The sequence below is a fragment of the Urtica dioica genome, chromosome 1, assembly GCF_054948205.1.
Source record: "Urtica dioica subsp. dioica isolate 48M chromosome 1, U.dioica_male_clone48M_v1_H2, whole genome shotgun sequence".
Taxonomy (NCBI): domain Eukaryota; kingdom Viridiplantae; phylum Streptophyta; class Magnoliopsida; order Rosales; family Urticaceae; genus Urtica; species Urtica dioica.
In genome coordinates, this window is record NC_142756.1 from 5393019 (window position 1) to 5413545 (window position 20527).

The 20527-nt window shown below is 34.0% G+C and overlaps 3 protein-coding genes across 3 annotated transcripts; 2 read left to right on the forward strand and 1 right to left on the reverse strand.

The window, feature by feature from the left end:
• Positions 1 to 89: 89 nt before the first annotated feature.
• Positions 90 to 4391, forward strand: AR401 (S-adenosyl-L-methionine-dependent methyltransferases superfamily protein). The gene is made up of 7 exons (XM_089608303.1): positions 90 to 430; positions 862 to 987; positions 1351 to 1530; positions 2642 to 2738; positions 3448 to 3551; positions 3778 to 3829; positions 3984 to 4391. The coding sequence occupies exons 1-7, from the start codon at positions 216 to 218 to the stop codon at positions 4194 to 4196; spliced, it is 987 nt and encodes a 328-aa protein (XP_089464429.1). The 5' UTR covers positions 90 to 215; the 3' UTR covers positions 4197 to 4391.
• Positions 4392 to 10141: 5750 nt separating this feature from the next.
• Positions 10142 to 12597, forward strand: LOC149406701 (RING/FYVE/PHD zinc finger superfamily protein). Its single transcript, XM_089627018.1, has 7 exons — positions 10142 to 10573; positions 10679 to 10750; positions 10837 to 10907; positions 11008 to 11155; positions 11788 to 11871; positions 11980 to 12075; positions 12198 to 12597. Exons 1-7 carry the CDS (start codon positions 10436 to 10438, stop codon positions 12264 to 12266), a joined length of 678 nt encoding a protein of 225 aa, XP_089483144.1. The 5' UTR covers positions 10142 to 10435; the 3' UTR covers positions 12267 to 12597.
• A 3443-nt stretch (positions 12598 to 16040) lies between these two features.
• LOC149406702 (uncharacterized) lies at positions 16041 to 16681 on the reverse strand. The gene has a single exon (XM_089626290.1). It carries the CDS (start codon positions 16619 to 16621, stop codon positions 16154 to 16156), a length of 468 nt encoding a protein of 155 aa, XP_089482416.1. The 5' UTR covers positions 16622 to 16681; the 3' UTR covers positions 16041 to 16153.
• Positions 16682 to 20527: the final 3846 nt, after the last annotated feature.

Below are 20527 nucleotides of genomic sequence, written 5' to 3' on the forward strand. Positions count from 1 at the left end.
AAAACTTGCCTCTGATAAAAATAAAAATAATTGTCGAAATAAAATTGTAGAAAATAGTTAAAATATTTATTTAAAAGAGTAATAGAAAAATTCTCGTGGAGTTTTCTCCGTCAAATCATCTCTCATAGAAGTCTCATTTGTTCTTCTTCCGGACCTTCTCTTCTCTTTCTCCCACAGCCTTACCGTCGTTATCTCTGCAACTTCGTGCCTTATAAATGGCCGGATTCCGTATTCCGCCGGAGGACTCCGAGCAGCAGATCCGCCCCGCTCCGGTCGCCGGAGACCTTGTTTCCGATGACGACCGCTCCGTGGCGGCGGACTCGTGGTCGATCAAGAGCGAGTATGGAAGCACCCTAGACGACGAACAGCGCCACGCCGACGCCGCCGAGGCCCTCTCCGCCGTAAACTTCCGCGCCGCCTCCGATTACAGGTCTGTCAACTTTTACCTTATGCTTGGTTTGTGATTAAGTCTTAGCGATAAGCGGAAACGTAACCGAATAATGTTCTTTAGGTTTTAGGATTCATTCTAGGATTATTATTATTGTTAAATATGTTTTATTTGAGTTCTGATCTTGGATTGATCGGTTCTGACATAATAGGAAGTGAACCGAGAGGCTTTAATATGAAGAAATGATAGCAGTGGAATATATATATTTTGGTTAAGGGTTATTCTAATGCCATTTTGGAAGATTGTTTGGAACTTTCTGCACATCTTGCATCAAATAAATGAAATGAAGTTTTTGAGATGGAATGATTCTTCTTTCGCAGTTGCTTTCACTTTCCTTTTGTAGGTTTGTTGAGTCGGAGTTGGAGATCGGGTTCTCTTATTTTGAAATCCGGTGTTGATTTGTGTATGTGCAGTTCTGATAAAGAAGAACCAGACGCAGAAGCAGTGCAATCGATGCTTGGTCTTCAGAGTTACTGGGATTCTGCTTATGCCGATGATTTGACGAATTTTCGTGAACATGGTCATGCCGGTGAAGTCTGGTATGATCATGATTCCTGAATATAGAATATGATTCACTGTTTTTCGTTGTTACTTCCTATCTTGCTTGTCATAGAAAACAAGCTCAGAAAATAGAATTTGTTTTTCTTTAATTGGTGAACAACTCTCATGTTAGGGTTCTTTTAATGTTTGTTGGAATGACCGTTTTCTCTTCATTAGAAACAATCCTGCAGTACTAAACACTGCTTAAGTTTAATGCCGTTTGATCAATTTTGGCCTACTTATTAAATGTCATGGTAAAAGATATTGGAATCTTTTGGTCTTTCCACTTTAGCCGATACAGATGAAAGTCTTTATGCTGTTATAATTGAACTCATAAAACCGTTTTCCATTTGTCCCTAAAGGTTCGGTGCTGATGTCATGGAAGTCGTTGCTTCTTGGACGAAGAGCTTGTGCATTGATATGTTTGTTGGCGATGACAAATCAGAGCCTGTTGAGGATGGTGATAAATATATCCGCACTTGGAGTGTCCTAGACATCGGGACTGGCAATGGTTTGCTACTTCAGGAACTAGCCAAGCAAGGGTATGTATTTTTTAAAATATATCGTTCCTTTTATTTTTCTTCCTCAAAATATCTTTCTGGGACGGTCAATTTTTCTATGTAAGGATTTGGATGTCCTGTCATTATCTTCTTTATCATAAATCAGATCGATATGACTGGAGGATAAACATATTAAATTGAAGATCATCAGGGAAAAATAATATTTTTCCGGTGTTGGAAGTCTCAGACTGGAATAAAGTGGTGTTAAAATGTATTAAAAGCTGATTTTCCATTTCCAGACAAACAAATGTGGGCCAAGAATTACCATCTGGTCGGGGTCGATATTTCTGGACTGTTTTCCTCGTGCATTCGAGTCTATTTAATTTCTTGCTTATTTGAAGAGATTTTTTTGTGTAATAGTCTCATTAAACATCTTATTTGAGGATTCGGATCTTTTTCTATGAATGATCTTATTCGAAAATTCGAATCTATTTCTATGAATGATCTTATTCGAGAATCGAGATTGGTCGAATGCTTTATAGCTTGTACTTTGCTTTGGACTATCCGAAACTTTCCTTTTCCTCTCTTTTCATTTTTACTTTATTTTAGTTTCTTCTAGAAACAATAGTCTCATGAACCATAGGTTTTGTTTTTAATATGCATTTGTTACGACTACTCTTCCTTAAATGATACCGTTGTGTAGCCATTCGATTTTTTTTTTTTTTTTCCATGAATGATCTTATTCGAGAATTGAGATTAGTCGAACGCTTTATAGCTTGTACTTTGCTTTGGGTTATCCAAAACTTCCCTTTTCCTCTCTTTTTTTATTTATTTATTTTAGTTTGTATTAGAAATAATAGTCTCATGATTCATGGTTTTGTTTTTAGTGTGCTTTTGTTTTGACTATTCTTCCTTAAATGATACCGTTATGTAGCCAAACTATGGACAAAATTTAACTGCAAAATACTGTTGCATTGCATTGTTGCAAAATATTGTCTAGCAGCTTACATAAATTCTTCTTTTACACCGCTGCTTTTGAGTTTCAAATTTTCGGCTTGGTTGTTTGTAATAACTATTCCAAGGTCTTTCTTTCCTTTGGCTTCCTAAAAATCTAACATGAACTAATAATAAAATCACTCTCTATGTTTGTCAGGTTCTCTGATTTAACTGGGACAGATTACAGTGATGGAGCAATTGACCTTGCTAAGAAACTTGCGCAGCGTGATGGATTTGTCAATATTAACTTCTTGGTATTTAATTAAACTCTAGATGTTATGTGATTATGAACTTTTCTTTTGTTTCAATATATTTGTTTTGACTCCTATATTTTAGGAGTTTAGGTTATATAGAACAATAGGCAGGTCAGATTTTTGGGGTTTGGACCAGCACTTTGTGACCTATCGATTCATCATAATTTACACGTATCAATTTTCAATTATTTCAAATGTTGGATCCAAATGGTGAAACTTGCAAACTATTTACTTGATATCACAATATTGAACCTGTGTTTCTGTCAAAAAGGTGTGGATTCTTGTAACTTATAAGCATACATAGACTTTATTTCTGTTGGTATGAATCAATATGTTTTGATCAAATTTAAATGCCCCTTTTCAGTCATTCTTATAGTGCTGTCGGAACTTTGTCTTGATTGATGGCATTGATTCTAAATTTCAATTATTACACAGTTAAACTGCATATTCAGGGCGCTCTCGCTGTAAGCTTGACTGTTTTATATGCAGTAGTTAACTATATTATTACACTGAGTGTTTATTAATTTATTTGTTAAGTATAACATAGACGTGCATAAACAATTGATAAGTTAACTAGTTGAGTTTGTTTGATCAGGACAAATGCACATTTGAATTTCAATCTTTTGGGTTATACATAATTTTATTTATATTCAAATAATTTGCATTTACTGCTTATTTTAATTTTGCACGGTTATATTTTTTTTTTCAGGTTGATGATGTTCTTGACACAAAGCTGGGACGGCAGTTTCAACTTGTCACAGATAAAGGAACTCTAGATGCAATTGGCTTGCATCCTGATGGTCATATCAAAAGGTAACACAACAAGTTATTCGTCTGCTAAATTGTTGACAAGTAGGATTTGGCTTGCTAATATGTGCAACGGATTTATAACCGAAGGAATCGTGGCCTTTTATAGAAAAATAACCGTCACAACTATTTCGAGTGCCCAGTATATACTCGGTTAAGATTATTTGTTAAAATCGGACCCTTAAATATGCATTCAGATCGACAGGTTTTGAACATTTGACTATATCTGCAGGATAATGTATTGGGACTCAGTTTCCCGATTAGTTGCTCCCGGCGGACTACTGGTAAGAATCTCTTATTCTGCTAATTTGACTAAATCTTGACAAGGGGAAACAAAACCCTTCTTTTAGAGGCGAAATCTAGTTACATGTTTTCTCATGCATTTTTCTTTACTTCGATTTTTCCGTGATACTTGTGTCTGGGCGGTGTAATTTGTAGGTGATCACGTCGTGCAACAATACAAAAGATGAATTGGTGGAAGAAATGGAAAGCTACAACAAAAGAAGCGTCGGTGGGTCCCATGAATCTGAAGGCGCTAACCATGGCGCGGCTACATTCCGGTACATGAGTCATGTTCGCTCCTACCCGACCTTTGAGTTTGGTGGTTGTGTAGGATCTCGGGTCGCCACGGTGGCCTTTGTCCGTAACTGATTTGAACCATTTTTTATGTTTATTTTTGGGTTTGTGTTTTCATGGCTGACTGGTTTGAATATTTTGATAAGGTTCAAAAATGTTTCTGTATGCATGTACGTGGGAGGGTTGGACTTTACTGACTTCTGAGATTCATTGCTGGGCAAACCTTATAATTTTGTTGATTTATTTTAAATGTTGAGGTCAAGTTTAGTATTTTCTGTTCGAATCAGTGGGCTGGGTGTGGGTCTTGAAGAACAAAAAAATTATTAATTAAATGTGGAGTATTTAGAAAACAGGTATTTTTACAAGGGTTTTTTTGTATTGATATATGAAAAAAAAAACCCCCCCAAATTAAAGCTTCCAATAGAATAGATAAAAAAGCTACAGACCTTTTTTTTTTTTTTTTTTTTTTTTTTTTTTTTTGCATTTGAACATATGGAAGTTTATGCTAGTTATTATTTATCATTATATGTTACCCAAATAGTAGGGGTGTACAAAAATTGACCGAAAATTGGTTAAACCGATAACCGAACCGATCCGGAACCGAAATTCGGTGCCACGTCATCAAACCAAAAATTCGGTTCGGTTAACCGAAACCGAATTTAAGAATCGGTTCGGTTATCGGTTTTGAAAATCCAAAAAATCGGTTATCGGTTATTTAACCGATTTTTTTTTTATCCGGTTTTGAAACCGGATAACCAGTTTTAAAACCGGATAACCGATTTTAATCGGTTAACCGATTTGAACCGGATAACCGATTTGGATAATTGTAACATCTTTAAACTGGTTAACCAGTTTTGAAATCGGTTAACCGATTTTTTCGGTTAACCGGTTTCAAAACTGGTTAACCAGTTTTAAAACGGTTATAAAACCGGTTATCGGTTTTACAAAACCGGTTAACCGAAAATTCGGTTAACCGATTTTCGGTTTTGGACCAATTCGGTTCGGTCATTGGTCCAAAATTTTCAAAACCGAAAATTCGGTTTCGGTTTTCAAATTGGTCCAAAACCGAACCGAACCGAACCGATTTCACCCCTACCAAATAGTCTAATTATTCAAACAGGCAAAATAGCAAATATTAAGAAAATCAGTTTAATTAAGTTTTAATTGTGCGGTATGCCTAGCCTGCTTATTTTCAGTACTTAAAAATTAAGCCGTAACAGGTAGACATTAAATGTCTTATTTTATTCATTCTAATAACGTCGAGTTTATATATGGATATATTTTACGTTTGCCCTCCGAACTATAGGGTGTGTAACAATGTCTATCCTACATTTTTTTTTACAATCGTTCACCTCGTGCTTTTGAAGATTTTCACGAATCATCTTTATGTTAGATATTTAATGGATTTAGATAAAAATTAAAGATAAAATCGTAAAATATGGTATTTTCATTTTTTTTTCTTTTTAGTATTAATTTTAATATTAAACTCTCTCTCTCTCTCTCTCTCTCTCTCTCTCTCTCTCTTTTCTGAGTAATGCTATTTGTTACGGGTCCGACTTTTGACGATCCATTGAATGTGTGACAAGTGGAAGAATCTTAAACAATTTTTTGTGTTTATCACTTTTTGGTGGGGAAGTCGTCAGTCGTTCACTCGTGACAAAAATCAATGCTGCTCTTTTCTATCTCTCTCCTTCCTGTTACCCCAATTTTCTAATCTCTCAATCTGTTCTTGATCTCTCGATTATTTAATATGACCACACACAAGCTCTTTCACTTCTCAACACTTGCACTTCCATTACATATGTTACCATATGAAGAAAGAAATCCCCCCAAAAAAAGTAAACGAATATTACTAGGGCTGGTGTACAACAATCCTCCTAGAAAAATGTTGTGAGCTTCATTTTTTTTTTTACAAACCCAAAAAGATTTAATATGTGTTCTTCCAGAGGTACTGAAAAGAGGATAAAGCTCGCAGCGTACACTTCCATGGCGCGAGCGGTGGGGCAGAGGAAGGCTTGGGCTAGGGTTCTCCTCAGAAAAAAAGGACATAATTTGGCGAGGAAGGAGAAGAGTGCCGGAGCCACGACGGCGGTAGAGACGGTCTCCCACGGGCGTCGAGCTCTGACGTGGCGGCGTGGAGTTCGGCGCGTTTTTGCATCTCGTAGATGTGATTTGTATACTGAGCGCGTTGGATAAGGGTATTTAGGTCCTAAAAAGTTAAACTCGACATATTCGTAAGGTTTTAAAAAACCCGTTTTTTCGTAACGTAGAAACCAAAATCCGTTGTTTCCTGTAATTTTAATACTACTTAATTACTAATCACTATTTGGGGATGTAGTGATTACTTGTTTACTAATCATTACTTGGGAATGTATATTAATGATCGTGTAGTAATTTGTAGTAATATGGGATTGTATATTGTTCATTAATTACTACTCTTTTCATTTTGATATTTCTAGCCAACATACTTCTTTTTGGAGTCGTTGTTTCTTATATTTTAATTTTAAAAAGTTGGGAATGCAATATTAAAGTACATACGCAACTCCATAATTTTTTTTACAAAGTCGTGATTTATAAAGAAGAAAGAAAAAAAATGCAAATAAAAAGCGTTCATTGTCTAATGGACAGGACAAACGTCTTCTAAACCTTTGATTTAGGTTCAAATCCTATTCGACACAATTTTTTTTACATTTTATATTTATATGTGAATAATTTTTTCTTTAATGATAAGAGGTCGACATCTTAATATATGTTTTTTTCCTTATAACTTATAATTTACCTTACCAAATTAATTTCAAGTAATTAATTTACTTATACTTCTTATTAAAGGATAAAACGATCCATCTGTTCCTAAATAGCTTTTTTCAAAAGGACTTCTGTTTCCTCAGTAAATGTCTTGGCAGAGGATATGATTTCGTGGAATTTATGTTTATTCATTTTTAAGTAAATACATAAATCCACTAGAATTTTCCATACCTGTGCAATTTCTAATGAATCAAGATAACCATTAGCTCTGGTATTAATTGTAATTATATGTTATTCCACCGCGAGAGGTGATGATTGAGATCGTTTGAGCAACTCACGTAGTCACTGACCTCTTGCCAATTGATGATGCGTTGCTTTATCGAGATCAAAAGCAAATTATGCAAAGGATTCTAATTCTGAAAATTTTGCTAATTCTAGTTTTAATTTTCCGGCTACTTGTATTATAGCTTTAATTTGAGCCGCGTATCCTACTCTGGAAATGAAAATACGCACGTTAATCGTGGGTCTGATTCTAGAATTGTAGAGATCAACTGATAAAAAAATTTATCCATATGTAATGGAAATTACATTAGTAAGAGTATAAGCCGAAACATCTCCCGATTGTGTCTCAACTATTGGTAAAGCGGTCATACTTCCTTCACCTAACCGAGAAGTTGATTTAGCAACTCTTTCCAAAAGGCGTGAACGCGAATAAAAAACAACTTCGGGTTAAGCTTGGCGAACCGGTACTGGTCTTCGTAATAAAAGAGACATTTGGCGATAAACCTGTTCTTGTTTGGAGGGATCGTCGTAAATGATTAACGTGTGTTGTTTGTGATACATAAAATATTCAACCAAAACAGTTCGTGTGTAAGGAGCAAGGTACCGTAATGTAGCTGACAAATCGGCCGTTTCAGCTACTACAATAGTGTATTCCATTGCCCCTTTCCCGTAAGGAAAAATGGTATGAAATAGCCAATTCAAACTATGACTTTTGCAAAATAGCCATAGTTTCATTAGATATAGCAAAATAGCCAATTGAGAGTACTACGACTTTTAATCCTGCCTCTATTAATTTTAATCCAGCCTTCATAAAGCTTACATTCTGTCTTTATAGTTCGTTGAGATTAAATTTAATCCAGCCTAAATTAATCTTTCTTTGGCTAGTTTGCTTATAGTTGACAAACTATGACTATTTTGCAAAAACTTAAGTTCTATTTGGCTATATAGCCGCTTGACCCTTCCTGTAAAGTCATCACCACCTGAGCCACAGAAGATCCTTTTTTGACTAATAGCTACATAAATACATATTACATTTTGCCCTTGTTGATTAAGAATCGTATCCGTAGCTACTGTTGTTTTACCTGTTTGACTGTCGCCAATAATTAATTCTCGCTCACCATGTCCTATACATATCACCGAATCAATAGCAATAAGTCATCTTTGAAGCGGCTCATATACAGAACGTCTCAAAATAATACCCGGAGAAGGAGATTCAATTAAACAGGATTCAAAAGCTATAATTTCACCTCGACCATCATTAGGTTTAGCTAGGGCATTTATAACATAACCCAAAAAAGCCTCATTTACTGGTATCTGAGCAATCTGTCATGTTGCTTTTACATAACTTCCCTCTTGTATCATTAGATTGTTGATTCAAAATTGAGAGCGATTCATACGTTACCCTCTTCAAATTCTACTAATTCACCGGTCATGACTTTATCGAGACCATAAATACGAGCAATGTCATCGCCCACTTGAAGTACAGTATCTAAAATCTTTACTTCTCTATTATATTGTTCAATATGTTCACGGATAATATTACTACAGAACGTCTCAAAATAATACCCGGAGCATGAGATTCAATTAAACGGGATTCAAAAGCTAAAATTTCTCCTCACTTATTGGTATCTGAGCAATAAATCATGTTGCTTTTATAGAACTTCCCTCTTGTATAATTAAATTGTTGATTCAAAATTGAGAGCGATTCATACGGTACCCTCTTCAAATTCTATTAATTCACCGGTCATGACTTTATCAAGACCATAAATACGAGCAATGTCATCGCCCACTTGAAGTACATTACCCGTATCTTAAATCTTTACTTCTCTTTTATATTGTTCAATACGTTCACGGATAATATTACTAATTTCGTCGGCTCGAACGGTTATCATAAATATTTTTTAATTATTTTTTCTATATTGTTCATTAATCACTACACTTTTCATTTTGATATTTATAACCAACATATTTCTTTTTGGAGTCGTTGTTTCTTAAATTCTAATTTTAAAAAAGTTTGAATCCGCTAAATCACGATGAGTTCTGATGAGTTTTTATGAGACTCATAGAAATTCATATTGTTCAAAATAATGAGAGCGTATTTTTGTCCAACATCGTACTAAAAATCGAACTTTGTAATTTTACAACTATATAATAAAATTAACTAATTTAGTCAAGCCTGAGGTTTTAAAAATACATCAGACGGCGCTATGTATCTTTCGGTGGCTCTAGATTTTCAGGTTTTCTGCTGTGATTCATTTCCAGTTTCTACTCGGGCAGATTACAACTGTCACATAAAGGCTTATAAACTCAATGTGTGATTTAACTGTCGATTTGTGGGTTTGGGCCTTTTTTTTTTTTTTTTTTTTTGTGTTGGGTTCCATGAGAAGTGTTGGAGAAAGAGGAGACTAGAGGGATGAAAATGCATGTCTTTTCTTGTTAAAGGAACTATTATGATTATGTAAAGATTTTTTTTGCTTCTTTACAATTCGGAACCCAACACTCTATCTCTTGCGTCCTCTAAAAATTACACGATAGAGGCAAAGCTTGTCTTTTTTGCTTTCTTTTCTTCCATTACCGAAAATTCCATCTCCATTCTCTTAGGTAAACTACTTCGTTTCCTCTTTCTATACATATGTATATTCAAATATATACACACATGCTAATTTATTCTTCTGTTTCCCTGCGTGACAATTCTTTATCGAATTGATTTATTTTGAAGAACCCTCCACATTTCCAACAAGTTTGTTTATTTTGTTTAGTTTTTTTTTTTTTTTTTTTTTTTTTTTTTTTTGCTAATTAACGTATAAACTATAGTTATTTTCCCTTCTCAATTTATAAGAATCTATGTCTCATAATTTTTGTTTTAAATATATAATTTTTTTCCATCAAGAGAGGCATGTTCTCTGTCGTTTACTGCTTAAAAATAATAAAATAAAAAATAAAAAAAAGTGCTTGCATGGAACTTAAAACCTTCCTAATATCTCAAATCTCAGGGTGAAAATCCTGGATATTGTTTATAGCGTCTTGTACTTTCTGTTTCCTTGATACGAGCGAGAACTTAATTAGATATATTTTCTTTATTTTTTTAATTTGATTTAAAGTCGTTAGCTTAATTTTCTGTTCATGTTTCTAATTTCTTTATACTAGTCCAGGGGATTCCGTTATACAAAGAGAGCGAGAGCATTGTCGTTTCTTGGTTTACGATTGGAGAGATGATTGCAATGCCCTATTTCTTGGCGGGAAAATCAGTTTCAGCGATCCTCGCTCTCTAGAAAGTCCACGGCGAAATGATTTCTCCGATCGAGACAGACGTGAATATCGGATCATCATCTTGTAGTGAATTATCAGTAGAGTGTAGGATTTGCCATGACGAGGATAGAGAAACGAATATGGAGACGCCGTGTTCTTGCCGTGGCAGCTTGAAGGCAAGAAGTCAATTGCGTTATCGTCGTCGCTTTAATTTTGCATAATCTTGAGATTACAAGTTAATAATGACTTTTTTTTTTATTATTTATTCTTGATTGTTGCAGTTTGCTCATCGGAAATGTGTTCAGAGGTGGTGCGATGAGAAAGGCGATATCATCTGCGAAATTTGCCAAATGGTTCGTCGTGTTTTTTTTTTTTTTTTCCTTCTTTGTGACATAAATTGATTCAATATTAATTTTGATTTCGTTTCATCAAATTGCAGCCATTTGAACCAGATTACAGAGCACCGTTTTCTCTATTCCATCATAGCGGCGTATTTACAATGGGCCTTGGGTATATATTGATCTTGTTATTTCCTGGGTTTTAGTTCTTATATATTGATGGTTGCATTTTCTAAATAAGTTTGTGAAATTATGTTTGATGTGATGTGAAGCTGGGAAATAGCCAGAAGAGACCTTCGTAATCCTCAATTCATGTCAATGGTGTCCTCTGATCATGAATTTATGGAAGAACTGGATATCGATGACTATCCCGCCATTTCTCCACGAAGCCTTACTTGCTGTCGCATAGTTGCCATTATCGTAATCTCTCTCTCTCTCTCTCTCTCTCTCTCTCTCTCTCTCTCTCTGTCTGTTTTCTTTTTTCCAAATAACTACAAAGATGATAAGATCATTCTGATATGACACGTGGTTAAAACTGTAGATTGATCTGGGAATTAAACAAAAACAAAAATTCTAAATTTATAGGAGTCGTCTGAGAAAAAAAATATATTCAGAGGACATGTATGAAAGAATCATATAGCTTTGAGTTAAACATGTAAAAATTGATAAAACTATAGGGTAAAAGTGTTAGTTTCCAAAAATTCAGGGGCATATGCCCAGTTATCATTTTGCCAAATAACTACAAATATGGATTGATCTGGAAATTCAATTTTTTTTTTTTTTTTGCTTTGCAAATTGGGGAAAATTTGATAATTTAGATTTTATAGGGGTTGTGTTAGGAAAATAAAATTATTCAGGAACATGTATGGAAGAACCATATAATTTTGGGAAAATTATGTAAACATTGATAAAACTTGGGGGTAAAAATATTAGTTTTCAAAAGTTCAGGCGGTGCAGTTCTCAAATTTGAAATCCAAGATTCATATTTTTATACCGATACTATCCCTCTTGGGCATGGTTCTTTACTTATATTTACATGTCTGTCTTGACAGTTTATGGGTCTTCTGGTTTTACGCCACACTCTACCGTTCTTAATCTCTATAGCCGGAGATCATTCGATTATGACGCTCTACACGGTGAGAGCAAGCTTTTTTCTAGAACACTGAAGAAGCAGAGCAACTATGAATTTATTTTATTTTTCTATCAACTATAATCTTTACGCTTTTGCATTTGATCCATTTCAGTTTCTAATATTGAGAACCATTGGAGTTCTTCTTCCGATCTGTGTCGTGTTCAAAGCATTCACCGTTGCTATGCAGCGCCGCCGAAGATATCAACTGGTAAAAAAAAATAACCCACTTGACTCAAGTTTCTTCACCTCATCATCAAAAGCATTGATTTTTCATATACTGAAAGTTCTTTACATTTTTTTTTTCTTTTCATGTGGTTGTGCTGTGTTTAGGCTTCTTCGCTATCGGATGAAGAAAATGACTTTCCACATCCTCGATCGCCCCCGATTCGTGCAGATTAGATGAAGATTGAGATATAAACCGTTTATATTTTGATGCAACGTACGCACATGGGAAAGAACTATTTAAACTTGCATATATATAGTTTTGCATCATCGGAGGTGCTCGTTCGGCTAAATATTCTGTGTGTGTGTGTGTGAGTGAGAGAGAGAGAGATATACATGGAAGTTGAGCTTTAATTTCATTGAAGGTTCTACGGAGGTTTCTATGCGAGGCTCATCATTTCTCGTCAATTGTAGCGAAGCTTCGTTGTTCAGCAAAATCCACGACCGAATTGGAGTTACGTTATTGTCTAAATACATACATGATTCCTGATTGAAGGTTGAAAACTAGGATGCCCATCGATATTGTTCACCAGCAATTATTGATAGTGATTTAATGTTATGTTCCATCTTTTGTTTCTCTTCAAACACGGATGAAATGCCACCAAAAAATACAAATAGTAGAGGTATTGCGCAATTGGGAGAAATAATAAAAAAAAAACGAAATTTCTAATAAAAAAAAATAGATGGGTAAAAAAACCTATGAATTTGCCATACTATGTTTTTAACAAAATATTTATGTAAGGACTTGCGAGAAACAAGTATACATATCACAAGGACTTTTAAGGTCTGTGAAACAAAATAGCATATTAAATTAAACAATGTTACACCGTATATTTCCTAAAGTCCATTCGTGGGCTTTGCACGTGAGAATTAATGTGACCTAAGTGTATTAATTATGAGGGTTTAATGATAATAAGATTGAGTTCTATTGATTTATAAATAAAAGTTAATTTCCTTATATACTATGCTGGTAGATCTATATAAAAATTAACCCTAAAGATTAGTCCTCTTAAATCACTACGTAGTTTTTCTTTGTCAGTAAAGAAAACTACATCAAGTCTAAATGAGTCAAAAGAGAAAAAAAAAATCTGGTGATTCCCCCACTATTATCGTCATTCTCGTTATGGATCGAGGTAGATTTTCTTAATATTTAATTGTATGTGTAAATCATCTAATTTTAAATTCTTGACTATTTAGGATTGTCTAAATTATGTTTATATGTGCTATCAGGAGTCAAGTTGTGAATTAGTGATTTTCCAATTATTGATTTATATTGCGATACTATTATTATTTGATGGTTAGTTTCGCACTCATTATGTTTCGGATTTATGAAATTGAACTACTGTAATATATTCGTATCTGTTAGGGCATATAAATCATTTATTGTTTTTGTACGCATCTGTATGGTTAAATCTTGTTTTCCTTTGATGAATTGTCTTAGCAATAGTATTGCACGCTTACCATGAAATTTAATCGGTATGATCATGTTTTAGGGGTAAGGGAAAGGTTTTGCATACTAAGTGTCGCAATTAATGATGCTTTTTTCCCTCTCATTAATATATATATATATATATATATATATCTTTTTATTTACCACGATGCGTTTATGCCTAAAGTACCCATGATACCAAAATTGAAATTTAAGTGGTATCCATCGAGTTTTAAGTATACCCATACCATGTCAATATATTCAATCTGTTGGTTGTATGATTTTATTCAACAGATTCTTCTATTTATTTATGTGAATGCCATGTTTTGGTATAGTTTGGTTGTTTTGATTTAATTTGATTGATCAATAAATGGATTTAACGAAACAATACATCGATCTTTGATGCCTTCTGTATGTTTTTGGGTTCTTTTCTTGATTATGCTGTTAAATCATATTTTCCTTAATGACTAGCAAATTAAAGTTATGGTATTTTGTAAACCTGATCACCAAAATGGTATGATTTTATAAAGTCTCCTTGACTTTGTCCGTGTCAACAAACAATTTGAAATGCCTCGACTTTTTTAGAACATGTCCGAATCAAATAGCAATCATTCGAAGCAGTTCTTTTTACACTATTTCGGAAACCCAAGTATTGCCAAAAGATAATAATTATAGAATAATGTTTTAAAAAAACTATTTTATTTTAATATCCATATTATGATCGATTTGTTAGTCACCAAAATGACCAAATTGTAAAGTTTTTTTGGGTATTAATTAATATAAATTCAATTACTCATGTTTATGTGATGCTTTTAAGTTAAATGACATTATGAGATCTTAAAATTTCGTCATGAATAAATTGAAGTTCATGGTTATAAAATATTTTTGGATCGCCTAAAGGAACGAAGGATCATAGGCTCACTTATAAGAGATCTGATCCATTCGAAGTGATTGTATATTCAGTTCATATTTTTCCGAATGTGTGGATTCCAAAAAAAAAAAAAAAACCACTTTCGGCTATTTGTTCCATTCAGCCGAAGGAGCGATATCATGGAAAAGTGCAAAGCAGACTGTCATTGCTGCATTCACTATGGAAGATGAATTTGTAGGATGCTTTAAGTCTACAATTTATGGTTTATGACTGCGGAACTTTATTTTATGACTTGGAATTGTCGATACTATTGCCAAGCCGCTGAAAACTTATTGTGATCATTCCGCAACAATCTTCTTTTCTTAGAACGACAAGTATTCGAAAAGCGCTAAACATATGAAATTGAAATATTTTTCCATTAAAGAAGAAGTTCATAAACAAAATGGTGTCAATCGAGTAGCACAAAACTTATGGTTGTTGATCCATTAACGAAATGATTGCCCTCTAAGGCATTTACTGATCATGTTGAAAGAATGAAGATTATTGGATGTCATCCTTAATGTAATTTATATTTTATGTGATTGACACTATGAACCAGTTTATTATGTTTTTGATAATTAAGTAATGAATCTTGTTTTTTATGATTAGTATATACATAATGCATTATGTGATCAAGATTTGTTTTGTCTCTGACAAACACGTTATTATCGGACCGTTATGAATACTTTATTATGTGTCATGTTAAGTGTAGAGCTAATATTCTGATACATGGAATGGACTATGTCGACAAACTGACGTATAGGCGTTATGATCCTTATTAGCTTTCTTGCTTAATAGAGACTTTATGATGTAACCAATATTATGATGGATTAATCTTATATTATGCGCAATTATGTTTATTATTTAAACCACGAGGTATATAATGACACATGAGTCAAGTTGGAGAATGTTAGACCGTATATTTCCTAAAGGCCATTGGCCATTAGTGGGCTTTGTATGTGGGAATAATGCGGCCCAAGTGTACTACTAATTTGAGTTTAATAATAATAAGATTGAATCCTATTAGTTTATAGATAAAAAGTAATTTTCTTATATATCCTGATAATGAGTGTATATAAAGATAAACCATAGAGATTGATCTTTTCTTAACTCATTACGTAGTTTTTCTCTGCAATAAAAAAAGATTCATCGAGTCTAAAAATGTCAGGAGAGAGAAACTAATTTCGATGATTCTGTCATCATTATTATCGCTCTTGTCATAGATCGAGGTAGACTTTTTTTTTTTTTTTTTTTATCTTTAATTGTATGTGAAAATCATGTAATTCTAAGATCTTCTATTTAGAGTTGTCTAAATTAGTGCTTATAACAACTCACTAAGTTGAAGATCTATTGATTTAAAAAAAAAAAAAAAAAAAGGTTGAAGATCTATTTAATTTGTTTAAACTTTCATTTATTTACATTCACACACTCTGCCGCGCCCGCCCATTATTCAAGAATGAAACTACAGATGACGTAGGTGGACATTTTGGTCAATTCCGCCGGTTTAATTACCCTTATTTCAAAGTCTAAAAATAATGCATACATAGGTGTTGATCATGAAAGTTCCAGGTAAAAGTAAAACAAACAAACTACATTTACTTTCTAAAAAAAAAAAAAAACGAGAGCGGGAAAATTATGACGTATATGAAGAATCTTCATAACTTTTTTTTTTTTGGTGTAAAAAATAAAAATCATCACAGAGTATATACAGAATTTTCTGGGCTATCAAAGATGAAGAGAAGAGAAAGTTTCGTTCGCCGCGTGAATTAAGGTGAGAGCGAGCGTGAGAGCCGAAGCCGGAACACTCATCGCCAACATTCCCATCATCGCCATCCCCAAAGAAGGTCTCGAACTCATCAATATCGTCTGCAAAGCCCCGGCGAAGCTACACACAAACGCGCTGTACCGCGCGTGGTGCTTCTTCTCCCACTCCGCCCAATCCTCAGGCGCTTCGTAGCTTCTCTCTATGGCTTTAATCTCCTGTATGCGCTCCCTCAGCACTATCATGCTCTCGTCCACTGACGGAGACCAGTCCGATGACGACGATGACGACGACGACGACGGTCTATTATTGCAAGCGCTGATCACGATGGGCCTTCTGTTTCCGCGATGACGTGGCGGATTTTTCGGTAGAAGAGTTTTGGGAGCTGAGGAACAATGGCTGATCATCATCATCGCTCGAGTTGTTTCCATAATGTTTGATTTGATTTAATACTCTGTTCTTTTCTGTTTGCAATTTGGTGAAGAAACAAACGGTTTTTGAGTTTGTATTTATAGGCAAGTGATTGTGGGACACGTGTCGTCTCCGCGTTTGGGATTAAAATAATATTTAGGTTCACTTTATTTTAATAGTGCCGGGTGTTAAGCTGCTATTGGCCCATGTTGCTTCTTAGGGGTGGCGAAGTGTTTAGGATTCGGCGCTTTAAAAACATATTTAGGATATATTGGGTTTTTTATTTTACATTTTTTTTTAGAAACGGATTAGATTGACGTTTAATGATTGAAGTTGTCGTGTTATACTTGTACTATTCTGATTATTTCGTCAGCTTCAAGCGATAGATATAGATTGAGGCGTAAACTTTTATAATGGAAAGGTAACTTCTACGTCGACGACTGTTATGTGACGCGCCTAAAAAATTGCCACATGGCCGAGATCAAGACTAGTTGCAACTTGCACGCACGGACGCGTAAATGAAATAATTTGTGAATTTTCCAAGCCACAAAAGAAAAAAGAAATTTGTGAATAAAGCTACAAATAAGAAATTTAAATCTTTTTTTTTTTAATATAGGATGGTGCGAAGTAGAAGGAACGTAAATAGTTCATAAACATTGCTCGATGTATGAAAAAGAGAAAAGAAAATACAAATAATTGACTACGTAACCATCTTAAACACTAGCAATTTTTTTTTAACCAACATTTCGTTAATTTCCTGTAAATAACCATATTGCTTACGTGGCAGCTTATTAATTAAATTAGGTTTTACACTTTTGCCCTTATTTAATTCGGCAGATTTTATTAATTAGACAGTTTTTTTTTTCAAATTTCGAATTAAATAATGAAACCGAATAGGGAAGTTTTCAAATTTGAAATTTGAAATTTCCTGCAGATTTTGAAAGTTCTCAGCCTATTTATTGTTATGTATTTGGAAGTTTTTAGCGTTGACTTTAGGTAATTAGTTTTTATTTTCGTGGCAATTCATTATGGAAAAAATCTATAAATATATTCTTCATTTATTGATATTATTTTATCTTCCATATATTCATAATTTCCAGAATTTTCGTGCCCAAAATATTTCCAGAATTTTTTTCCAGTTATTTACACGAATATACTGTAAATATGCTTTGTATTTGCAGTGAATATACTGTAAATATGCTTTGTATTTACAATGAATATACTGTAAATATACTTCGTATTTACACGAATATACTGTAAATATGTTTTCTATTTACACGAACATACTATTAATGTGAGCAACAACCAAAAAAAAAAAAAAAACTGTTCTTCGCGGAGTCCATGATTCTGATCGGGACCTTTGGACGCAGATCGCGGAGAGGAGGACGAAGTGAGAGGCGCCAGAGTTTTTCCCGGCGACAAGGCTGTTCTTCGTGGCAGATCGCGGAGAGGAGGACGAAGTGAGAGGCGCCAGAGTTTTTCCCGACGACGAGGTTGTTTTTCGTGGCAGATCTGCCTCTCAGCGTGGATGACGGGCGGGCCGATTGATCGAGATCAGTCCCAGGTGGTGGGAATCCAAGGAGATCCGAGAATTTCCTGGTCCTCCGATCATCAAAGTACACGAAACCCACATGCAAAACGCACTGAAAGGCGTATCATGATCGGCTGCGAGTACGCGCAACTCTCTCCGCCGCCGGAGATTTGTCCTTCTCCGGCGAGGATGGCGGCGGCGAGGAGGCGGAGAGAGAAGGAGGAGGGTATTGGTGGAGTGGTGTGGTGGCTTCGGAGAAGAGGGTGGGTTGTGGAGAGAGTGAGGAGCAACAAATTAATGAATTTTAATTTGCTTCCAGAAATAACGCGACAGTTATGATGACCATAAATTAATGAATTAATGACCGAATATTGCAGCTGATTTTCTAAATACGCGTGATCACACAATGGGCGGGAATAACAAAGGGCAATCCTGTCTACTTTTGACTGTTAATAAATCCAATTGGCTATTAACCATATATTAACATAATGTGGGCTAAAAAACAATTGCTTATTTTTGAGAGGCCATTTAACTTAATTACCCAAGAAAATAACAGTCATCCTCTCACATCTATCCTCACGGTTTATAGTTTTCAAATCATTATTATTTAACGAATTTAAAATAATTATTACTTTATAAACACTGCAATTTGAATATATTATTTTCGCAATTTTTCTTAACATTCAATGCCTCTACGTGTTCGCCTTGTTTATTATACGACGAAAGATCTCGACTGAGTGTTGATTCGATCCCCTTCTCTGAAATTGATCTCGTAAAAAAATAAAAACAAAATCATATGTTGACGACAAGAGCGAGACTGATTTCAGAGAAGGGGTCGAATCGACAATCAATCGAGATCTTTCATCAGATACTAAATAAAGCGAACACGTGGAGACATATGACTCTACCTTGACTATTCATTGGCTAAAGTTTTCTCCTTAGTACAAGGATTAAAATGACAAGGATTAATATACCGGTACCGGTATCAATATCGATACCGAGATTCTGATTTTACTGATATATCGACTACCGATGGATATATCGATAGGTATCCAATAATAATTTCAATACTGACTACTGATGACACCGATGATATATCGATGACCAATCAATATACGACAGAAATCCTATAACAAAATATAATTTTAAAAAAATCCAAAACATATATATATATATATATATATATATATATATATATATATATATATATGTCTCCAAATCCAAAATATAAAATAGTTTTTTATTTGTTATTATGATAAAATAGTTTTCAAATGCTACCTATTCAAGACAACAAATAAACTCAAAATACACACTACAAATCATAAAATAATTTTCAAATGGTACCAATTTTTAATATAAACTCAAATATTATTGATTATTATTTACATATAATGAATTAATGATATAATTTATAATATACTTTTAAAATTTATTAACAAATAAAATTATGATAATTACACATGTATATATACATATATAGGAATATATATATATATATATATATATATATATATATGTATTATAAATAAGGCTTAGGATGGTGTTAAATTGAGGACCTTTTAATTTCAGTAGAGCATATAGCTTATTTGGATTTGTTTGATGCGTTTTTTTTTTAATTTGTTTAAGGTCTAGGTTACTATTGTCTCTAGGATGTTTATTTTTTAAAGGTTTTGATTTTGTTTTGGTTGCTAATTACTTGGGTCTTCCATTCAGTATTGTGTTTTCTTCCACCGAGGTTTGTCTAGAACTTAAGGCATGCAATAAACAAATATAATGTTTTGGTTGCTTGCTTGGGGTATATTATTCATGGTGTGATTCTTAATTATGTAGGTAGATGAGTAGGTTAAGTCTTCCAATTAGGCCTCCAAGATTCTTTAGTGGTCTCATATTCGGCTCGCCTAATAGGTTATAACTTAGAATTGTCGAGTGTTTTGTAAAATTCTAATTTCTTTTTTATTTGGGCTCATTTGTAGACTTTTTAATGTATTATTAAAAAAGATAAAAGACATCCTAATTGGTTATCTTTGTTGTAAAATTTCCTTTTGTGATATTTTATGAAGCCGCGTCCCGGGATGCTTTAGCATTGTGAAAACTCAAAGGAAACTATTTCGGCTAATGTACTCGGGCAATCTCCAACTATTGAAGGAATGAAAACTTTTGGAGAATCCAAAAATTGACATCAAAGCGTTGGCAAACAACTTTCACCGAATAACATGGTTTATATATATATATATATATATATATATATATATATATATATATATATATAACCATGGTTTGAGAACCATGTGTTACTCAAAGCCAAGTTGATCATTCATTATTAAATTTTCCGAGTAAAACTCACATTAAATCCACGAGACTCACATTATCGACCATGAGACTACTCTAATAGTTT

What these genes read in the sequence shown, in the direction of transcription:
- AR401 (XM_089608303.1), top strand. Translation starts at nt 216, where the DNA reads ATGGCCGGATTCCGTATTCCGCCGGAGGACTCCGAGCAGCAGATCCGC. An exon ending in TTGTCAATATTAACTTCTTG is followed by an intron (nt 2,739 to 3,447) that starts GTATTTAATTAA and finishes TTTTTTTTTCAG; the next exon opens with GTTGATGATGTTCTTGACAC. An exon ending in CCTGATGGTCATATCAAAAG is followed by an intron (nt 3,552 to 3,777) that starts GTAACACAACAA and finishes CTATATCTGCAG; the next exon opens with GATAATGTATTGGGACTCAG.
- LOC149406701 (XM_089627018.1), top strand. Translation starts at nt 10,436, where the DNA reads ATGATTTCTCCGATCGAGACAGACGTGAATATCGGATCATCATCTTGT. An exon ending in GTATTTACAATGGGCCTTGG is followed by an intron (nt 10,908 to 11,007) that starts GTATATATTGAT and finishes TGTGATGTGAAG; the next exon opens with CTGGGAAATAGCCAGAAGAG. An exon ending in CGATTATGACGCTCTACACG is followed by an intron (nt 11,872 to 11,979) that starts GTGAGAGCAAGC and finishes GATCCATTTCAG; the next exon opens with TTTCTAATATTGAGAACCAT.
- LOC149406702 (XM_089626290.1), bottom strand. Translation starts at nt 16,621, where the DNA reads ATGGAAACAACTCGAGCGATGATGATGATCAGCCATTGTTCCTCAGCT.